Consider the following 8521-nt stretch of genomic DNA (forward strand, 5'->3'; position numbering starts at 1 on the left):
TTACCGGATTAACTGGGTTGTCGAGTTAGCCGGGTCACACCAGGTTTTTTTTTCTTTTGTTTTTTTTAATCAAATTTAGTTTCAGTCTTGGATCAATCCGCCGAACCGGACAGATTTTAAAACCATGAAACCAACATTTACCATCTGCATTTGTATCCAAAAGCAGCACAACACAGTATCCATGTGATTGTGAGTGCACATTTCGTGTTAGTCAAAAACCAGTGCAGCCGCCCTGGTCAAAATTCTCCTGTGTTCCAAAATCATGCATACACGATCAGATCTTTATGTCTTGTCTTTTTCATTTTACAGTGACATTTAGTTTATATTTGACACTCTTCAAGTTTTTACTTTGCAGTTTAAAGAAATAGATCTTCTTTTAAATTAAAACTTTTTAAAAGAATTTTAATGGAACTTGTATAAAACTGTAAATTATATCAACTAATCCAATATTTTCAAATATATGATTACCTGATTGTGGCAAAACACTATATAAATACATTAAAAGTATCATAAAATATTAATTTTTTTTCAAACTAAAAATACTTTTAAAATCCGTGAAAGCACGAAATCAAACAGCCTCTACACTGTAAAAACAGAAGGAACCTTGTTATTATTAGCAAATATTTAATATATTAACTTCTGTTAATGAACACCTAACCCCTGATTTTACAACTTGAACATGATGTTTGAAAATACTTGTTCATGTCTATCATTATTGTTTAGGTGTCTGTGCAAAGCAATTAAAGCAGGGAAGGAAAGGTAGTGAGTACAAAAGAAAAGAAAAGAAAAGAAAACCAAAACCAACCCAAAAAAGCTACTTCCACCCCAAGTCTAGAGGAAACCTCAGGCTGGCATAGTCAGTCCCTTATATACCAAGCTTCTCTCTTTGTTGATTCTAGCCTAAACCCTGGGAGCTTCCCAATTCTCGCACTCCAAGAGGATCAACCTTTCGTGTATTGAAGGCTTGGACCGAGAAAAAAAAAAAGAAATTAGCCTACAATCTCAGATGGGTTTATTCAGAATACCCTCTTTTCTCCTGTCTAATACCATGTTTGTGATTGCAGTTTTTGGATTTTTAGTGACAGTCGTAGGTGCTGCAGATTATACAACTCTGGTTTTCAAGGGGTGTGCTGACCAAAAATTTCAAGACCCATCGGGGATCGATGCTCAAAACCTCAGGAACCTCTTGAATTCTCTGGTTTCACAATCTTCACAGAAAATTTATTTCACAGCAACATCTGGTGATGGTCAAAATGTCATTACGGGTCTATACCAATGCAGAGGGGACCTCTCTAACGATTCCTGCCATGCTTGTGTTAGTAAAGTCCCGGACTTGATCGACAAGCTTTGTGGCAAAGTGGTAGCTGCCAGGGTCCAACTCAGTGGGTGTTACCTGAAGTACGAGGTTGCTGGTTTTAAGCAGGTATCAGGAACTGAGTTGCTGTACAAGGTTTGTGGGTCAACTAAGGCGAGTGGAACCGGGTTCGAGGAGAGGAGAGATGCGGCTTTTGAAACTATGGTGGATGGTGTTAAAAATGGTAGCAATGGGCTGTTTTACACTGGAGAGTACCAGTCAGTGTTTGTTCTGGGCCAGTGTGAAGGTGAGTTGTCAAGCGGAGATTGTGGGGATTGTGTGAATACTGCTGTACAGAGTGTGAAGAGTGAGTGTGGTGACTCAATTTCTGGGCAAATCTACCTCAACAAGTGCTATCTTAGCTACAGCTATTACCCCAATGGAGTGCCTAGCATTTCTTCAACTTCAGGTAAAGTTAAAAGGACAAAACATCAATCTCTTTGGATCTTGAAGGCTCCTTTCCATTTGTATTACAATATGTATATATCCCTAATAAGTAATCCTATCTTCTACAAGGAGCTTCTTTGTATATTTATTTATTTGCTCCCACTAGGAAGCTTGAAAGGGGTGTTCTTTGCAGAGAAAGGAGAGTGGGAAAAGTGAGATCCTATATCCTTAATATAATAATTTTGATCGATGATGATGGTGAATAAAAGTAAATAGATGTAGATGGAGATGCTTTTTGTGTGATTGAGACAGGTGATTTTTTTGACTGATTACCTGGTCAAAGTTGCATAGTCTTCTTAGCACTGGTTCAAGGGGGCTGGGGATTTTTTTTCCTGTTTTATTAGATTTAGAGATGAAAACCAGCCTTGGTCAAAGAAAAAGAAACCTAGGGTTTTATTTATTGCCTCATAATACAAGACAAGTTTTCTAATGCTGCTGATGTGTGTGTGTTTTATAGATGTAGGGACAAGGCAGCACACACAGAGGACAGTGGCCATTGCAGTTGGAGGAGTGGCAGCTTTGGGGTTTGGAGTTGTTTGTTTGATGTTTGTCAGGTCTATCTTCAAGAAAAGACTTGGTAAGCATGAAGGTTGGAATTGACTTGTTCATCATCCACTCCTTCACCCTTTCCATCACCACCTTGTTTACCACACAACACTTTAGTCCTAGCTGTGTTTGCATGTAAATGTATAATTATTGATTTCAAGTGCAGATTATTAAGAGGAAGATGAGTAGGGTTTGATCTAAGTCTCTGTTTGTTTTTGCTGTTGACTGCGGCCGGGGATGTTTTTTGAGCCTCGTTGAACTCCGCCTTTTCAAATCACAACCGCAAAAACTTCCACAACCCGAAACACAATCTAAGAAATTGCAGAGAAAAGGTAGAAGTTAGGCAAGAGTTTGTATTGGGATTGTGAGGGAAAAAGATACATACATGTCCCCATATATATATTATTGCAATCCTAACTTGAGGAGTTCCTTTTTCATGTACATCCACAGATAGCAGCAGCTAGTCTCCATGCTACTAATCAATCATACACTGTCTCCTTGTAGTTTGCTTCTCTGCTCGCCATATGTATAGCCATTTGCATTTGAAGAATCTCAGAGGACTTCTTAGTATTATATGATATTGTTGGCCAGGCCTGCTGGGTTGTTTTTTAATCTTTTTGATTATTTCGTTTCTTTGTTATTACTTCAGAAAGGTGTTAGCATCAGTATTCCAATTAAAACACTCCACTTTAAAAAATTGGATTAGAATGCATGCAGTGAAAAGTATCACTCGGTGCGTTTCCTTTTGCCTCGCATTGTTAACCACTCGCCACTGACGTTGCTTTCGGCCAGTGTTTTCAACAAACATGATAGTTATAAAACCACTCGGTCTAAGACTCGATTATCATGTATTAAGTGGGTTAATTCTAGTTAATTTTAAAAATTATTGTTTTAAGATTGTATTCTTTAGAAAAGGGTGAAATGTTTATTTAAAAAAAAAAAAATCAAACCAGACAAGCTCGGCCATGTAATGGGTTGATCCATCGGGTTTGACCAGGTTAGTTTTTAACCTGGTGTGATATAAAACCCCGCTCAAATCATGTTATCGGATATTATGAGTGTTTTTTCGTATTAAAATCACCTAAAAATCATAGATTTATATATATATTTTTACCTAAATGTATTTTGAAAAATAATTTCAGCTATAATTTATCATCAAAGACTCGAATCCTAATTGCTTCCAAGGAGACTTCGGTTCACCCCATTTTTCAAAGTAGAAGGGTCACCTCACCTTATCTTTACCTTTCTTCTGTCGACAAGCTCTTTATCATGAAAAAGACATAAATAACGACGATACAGTGTTCAAGAAAAGGAAAATCATACCACAAGAGAGATAGCCATTGTCTCCTCCATGCTTAATCCTTCTCATTCAAGGCTATTTTCAAATTAGCCAATACGCCTAACCCTACTTCCAAATCATGCATAAATCTGTCAATCTTTACCTTTGGTGTTGGTGTTACCGTACCACACTCTCTCTTCGTCACCACAGCATCATTCTTCTATGCAAAATCATCACATTATCAAGCAAAGGCAAATCTTATGGAGGCTTTCACAGGGTCCCTCAAAGTTAAAAGATATCCCTTTTGAAAAAAGAAAAAGAAATATAGAGTTACAAGTTTTAACACAAGCTGAATTAAGCTAAAATCATGAAGTTTTTAAAGAAATGGACACGCATAATCATGGAGTTTTTAATTAAACACTAGTTTCTGTTGCAAAAGTCAACAAAAATAGGTTGTCCAGTTCAGGAAAACATTATGATCAGCAAAAGGACAAGCAAGCACAATATATCTGGAATTGTCTTCTTATGAGATAAGGTTAAAGAGATTTCTATGAAGACAGGGATGCCACTGTCAAAATCTAAAGCTTTCAATGCACAGTCTTATGGGCTTTGGAGCTCCTAAACCCACTACCAAGTCCTAGGGCCTCCCTGTTGCTTTCAATCCTCTTTGTAATTGATACTGTTTCTAATCTCGCGTAAGAAAGATAATGCTCACCTTAGGTCAGCAAGTTCTTTTCTCCGAATTCACTCTTCAAAAAATAAAATAAAATATTTAGTTAGATAACTTAAAATATAATGTTGAAAGAAATGGATGGTGGAACCCATTTGCATAGATATCAAACCAGACCGACCAGTCCAACTAATGAACAGGTGAGCCAAATCTTGGACCAGTTCGGTCTGAGGATATGGTTTGTTTATGCAATTAACCTAGCAAGAATCGACTGAACCGGCAAAAAATTGGCTTTAACCAAACAAAAACCGGTTCATATGCAAGTGCAGCAGACTATTTATTATTTAAATCACTATCTATTCCCGTGAGCAATCTCGACAATATCTGGTATGGGCATGACACTTTTCATTGGGTATTTAGAAGAAATCAAACGGATTTTTCAAAAAAAGAGATAAGGGGGCAAAGAAAAGTAGAGAGAATTCGCATACCCTTTTTTTTTGGTTTGGGAGGGGGGGGTACTTAAAACCTGTAAGCTAGCCAGCAGACTTCACTAATACAAACAAATTAAGAAGTATGAATGGATTCACAGAACCCTAAAAAAATCGCAAGGATTCATAGAACCCTTAAAAAATCCAAGCTAGATTGATTCACTAAGACTGTAAGAAAACCATTTGATAAAAACAACATTTTGATGTGATCTCCTTTTAAAATATGAAAACTCGGGCAAACACAAAGAGAAAAGATGGAAATATGTGCAAATACTAGCATATATTGGGGAACAGGGGGGGGCTTAGCAAATCTGAAAGTAGTTAGATGCTAATAAGAGCAATTTTCATGTTCATGATCTGTGTGTAAAATAAAAGCCATAACCAGAACTTGAAAAATACTAAGCATCATAACATAATCAACATTCAAGATAAGAGCAAAAATATATGTGATTAGTTTGGATGGGGGTAAAGGTCTCTCGCAATGATCATTTTCCATATTAACATATAACGGGAAAATAACATTAAAGATGGCCTATGCGAGCAGAGTCCGCTGACAGCACTATCAACTACTACAAGCAGTGAGGCAGACTTACAAAAACAAACACGGAAACATATTCGAACAGAAGATAGACCAACCACAATGGACTTTTTATCTTCACAATTAAATCCATAAGGTATGTGTGATTCGAATCAGTGCATCACTTTAATGACAGTATTAGTATAAGAAATAACTCAAGTGTGTTTACTCCTTTCATTTGGGTGAATCAGAGTAGCCGTACTAGCAATTCTACAAGTGAACAGTGGAACCCTATGCATGAATGCTATACCAGCATCAAAACAGTTTTAGGTTGAACGTTCCAGAACTGCACAACAAAAGCTAAACCCAGCATTTAAACCAAAAGAAACCAACCAACAAGTAGTCATCTCTACCTGTATAATTTGAAAGCATCACCAGCCACTACCAAATATCCCTTACAGCCCTAACCTTACCTAATTCTATATCCCAATAAACTATAACTTCACCAAGGAAGCCTGGGCTCACACTTAGCTGCCTCCAAGATTTTCAAATCTGAAATTCTTGCATACAAGGAAAAACCAATCTTAGGAGACACTTAAATATCTTATAGTTAACGTTTAATTACTAAAACTGAAAAGACACAAACAATTGAGACAAAGGGGGCATATCTCCTTGTCCATCTTGTTTTGGTAGGATATAAATTCACTCCAAAACTATACCAGAGATGGATTTATTTTGTCTCAGTCTCCATCCTTGCAACCAAACATGTTTCTATCCCTTATGTATTTGTCACTTCTGTCCTAAAACACTAACCAAATGCAACCATAAAATCTCTTAAAAGTAGGAACTAAAGTCACATTCAAGGAAATATGTGAGAAACCAAACACTAGAAAAGCTACTTTACTAACACATCGTGCTTACGGCTTGGCGTCTTAATTGGCTAAATGACCCAAAACTACTTTGAATGCTCGTTTACTTGTGTTTTCTCATATGAATCCCTTGTCTCCAACGATCAAAAGTCCCATTTCCCTACCAACTTGAATTTTGGGTCAAATTGAACTTGGCCCCTAAAATTTATTTTTATTTATTTATTTGAGTAACTCAAACTAATTTTGATAAAAAAAAAAAAAAATAGACCCCTCTGCTCATTTTTCCTGAAGCTAATAGTCTAGAAATACACCAAATATTTGGTAAAAAACAGGCCTTTCTGTTAATTTCGACAGTAAATAACAGTCTAGAAATACAGCAATTGTAGTGAAGGCATGCAATTTGGAGGGGCATATTTTGTACCCAAAAATAATTATAAGCACTCAAATAAAAAAAATATATTAAAGTTTACACCCAAAGTTGGAGATAGTTTTGCATCATTTAGCCTATTCAATCTCAGTTTGGTTTTGCTTTCACTCATAGATCAAAAGGTTTCTTACTTGATTAATTACCAGCTTATTATCCATTCAAACTAGTTACATATCATCAACAAATGACAATAACTATCAAAAGCATCATACAGACATTCAAATCTCACAAAGATAAACCCTAAAAATCACAAAATCCAATCACTAATCACCAAAATCCACTTTAATCATCAATAAAGGACAATAACCATCAATAAAGGACAATAACCATCAAAAGTATCAATTAGACATTCAAATTTCACAAAGATAAACCCTGAAAAGTCACAAAATCTTATCACTGATCACCAAAATCCACTTTGATTATCACTGTAATTGCAAAATCAAGACATTCAATTTCTTTTCCAAGGAGAAAGAGAGAAAATCGCCTTACATCAATTATTATAACAGCTCAAACTCCAGATCGCACAAAAAAATCAAGCACATGATAATGTAACAATCTCTACTTGGGTGGAGGAGGGCCGACGGGCGGGGCTCCGAGAAGGCTTTGCTGCTGGAGATCGAGTTCGTTGAGCTGCTGCTCACGGTCCATCTCGATAATCAAAGGAACAGCGAGGATTAAGAAAGTGGTGCCAGCAATCCAGGCGGCCTTGCCAGTGCTTTTAAGGAGCTTTTTGGCGACGAAAACGGCGTCGCAGGCTGCTTGCTTTCCTGTAGATACGATTTGAGAGTTGTTGATTTTGGCGAGGATGTTTGGTTCCTGCTTTGACGAGCCTCGTCCTCGCCTCTCGGGGAGTGAGATTCCGCCTCTTCGTGACTGCGAAGCCATGGTGGATGACTGATAGTGTAGGGGTTTTGGCTTCCTTTTAAGGGTTTTATTGAAGCGCTCGAGACCCTATTCTTTTCGGTCTAGCGAACGATCCCAATGGATACCTGAATTATTACGTCATTGGGTTAATATATTTATTTTCAAGTCAATTAAATCCATTGTTTTTATAAAAATAATAATTTCTTAATTAATTTTTTTTATGGTGACATGCAGTGTGGTATAGTTAAAGTTAAACTGTTAAACAGGCAGTTAAAAACTTGGTGTGGATAATCAGGTCATGAAAAAAAAACCTTGTTAAGTTAATTAACTTTTACTATATCACTGTATTTTCATATTAAATTTAAAAGTCATGTTGAATTAAGTTTTGAATTATTTTTTTAATTAACCTATTGAATTAGGGTTTAATAATTATATTTTTAAATTCTTATTTTACCAAATTACTTTAAATCTCTCAAAGGTGATCAGGAGATTTAAAAAAAAATAGTAATCAATGGAGAATATTTAGTGAATATTTGGTATTGTAATATAAAATATTTTTAAAAATATTTTATATTTAAAAATATATTATAATAAATTTCTTTTTATACCAATACAACCATTCTTGATGTCACTATTCCAAATGTCCACTACCTTATCTTTTACATCTATTTCACTTTTCATGGCCTATAAGCTTAAAACATTAATAATGTTTAATCTAGGTAAATCAGAGATCAAGATTAGTAAAAACATATAATACAACATGAAAAATACAAAATAAATTCAAATCATAAAAATAAATAGTAAATCATAAAAAAAAATTCATACATAATTCAAGCACCTTAAAATACACAATTCAAATAAAAATTCATATATGATTCAAGTATCTTAAAATCCATGATTCAAATAAAATTTCTTATATAATTCAAGCATTTTAAAATACATCTATAAATATCAATTCAAACTATATGGACAAAGAAATTGGAATCTCAATCAAGAATTACAATTAAAAATCAAGATTGTTTTTTTTTTTTTTAGATAAGCCCATAACAATTGTTTACAC

At 35.3% G+C, this 8521-nt stretch overlaps 2 protein-coding genes across 5 annotated transcripts; one reads left to right on the forward strand and one right to left on the reverse strand.

The window, feature by feature from the left end:
* Positions 1-661: 661 nt before the first annotated feature.
* On the forward strand, positions 662-2959 carry LOC118050056 (plasmodesmata-located protein 2). 3 transcript variants are annotated; one of them, XR_004687800.2, is made up of 3 exons: positions 672-1763; positions 2259-2679; positions 2798-2959. XR_004687800.2 is itself a non-coding variant. In XM_035060283.2 (2 exons), the coding sequence occupies exons 1-2, from the start codon at positions 1007-1009 to the stop codon at positions 1955-1957; spliced, it is 780 nt and encodes a 259-aa protein (XP_034916174.1). In that variant the 5' UTR covers positions 662-1006; the 3' UTR covers positions 1958-2243. The 3 variants fall into 3 exon arrangements, 2 of the variants coding, with proteins under 2 accessions (XP_034916174.1, XP_034916173.1); XM_035060283.2 differs by lacking the exons at positions 2259-2679; positions 2798-2959 and adding an exon at positions 1935-2243 and having other exon boundaries at positions 662-1763; XM_035060282.2 differs by having other exon boundaries at positions 2259-2959.
* Positions 2960-3610: 651 nt separating this feature from the next.
* On the reverse strand, positions 3611-7577 carry LOC118050064 (mitochondrial import receptor subunit TOM9-1). Of its 2 annotated transcripts, XM_073407369.1 has the most exons (3): positions 7087-7577; positions 4342-4375; positions 3611-3927 (listed from the first exon to the last, which is right to left on the reverse strand). In XM_073407369.1, the coding sequence occupies exon 1, from the start codon at positions 7480-7482 to the stop codon at positions 7156-7158; it is 327 nt and encodes a 108-aa protein (XP_073263470.1). In that variant the 5' UTR covers positions 7483-7577; the 3' UTR covers positions 3611-3927; positions 4342-4375; positions 7087-7155. The 2 variants fall into 2 exon arrangements, with proteins under 2 accessions (XP_073263470.1, XP_034916181.1); XM_035060290.2 differs by lacking the exon at positions 4342-4375.
* Positions 7578-8521: the final 944 nt, after the last annotated feature.

Source organism: Populus alba, chromosome 2, assembly GCF_005239225.2.
Source record: "Populus alba chromosome 2, ASM523922v2, whole genome shotgun sequence".
Classification (NCBI taxonomy): domain Eukaryota; kingdom Viridiplantae; phylum Streptophyta; class Magnoliopsida; order Malpighiales; family Salicaceae; genus Populus; species Populus alba.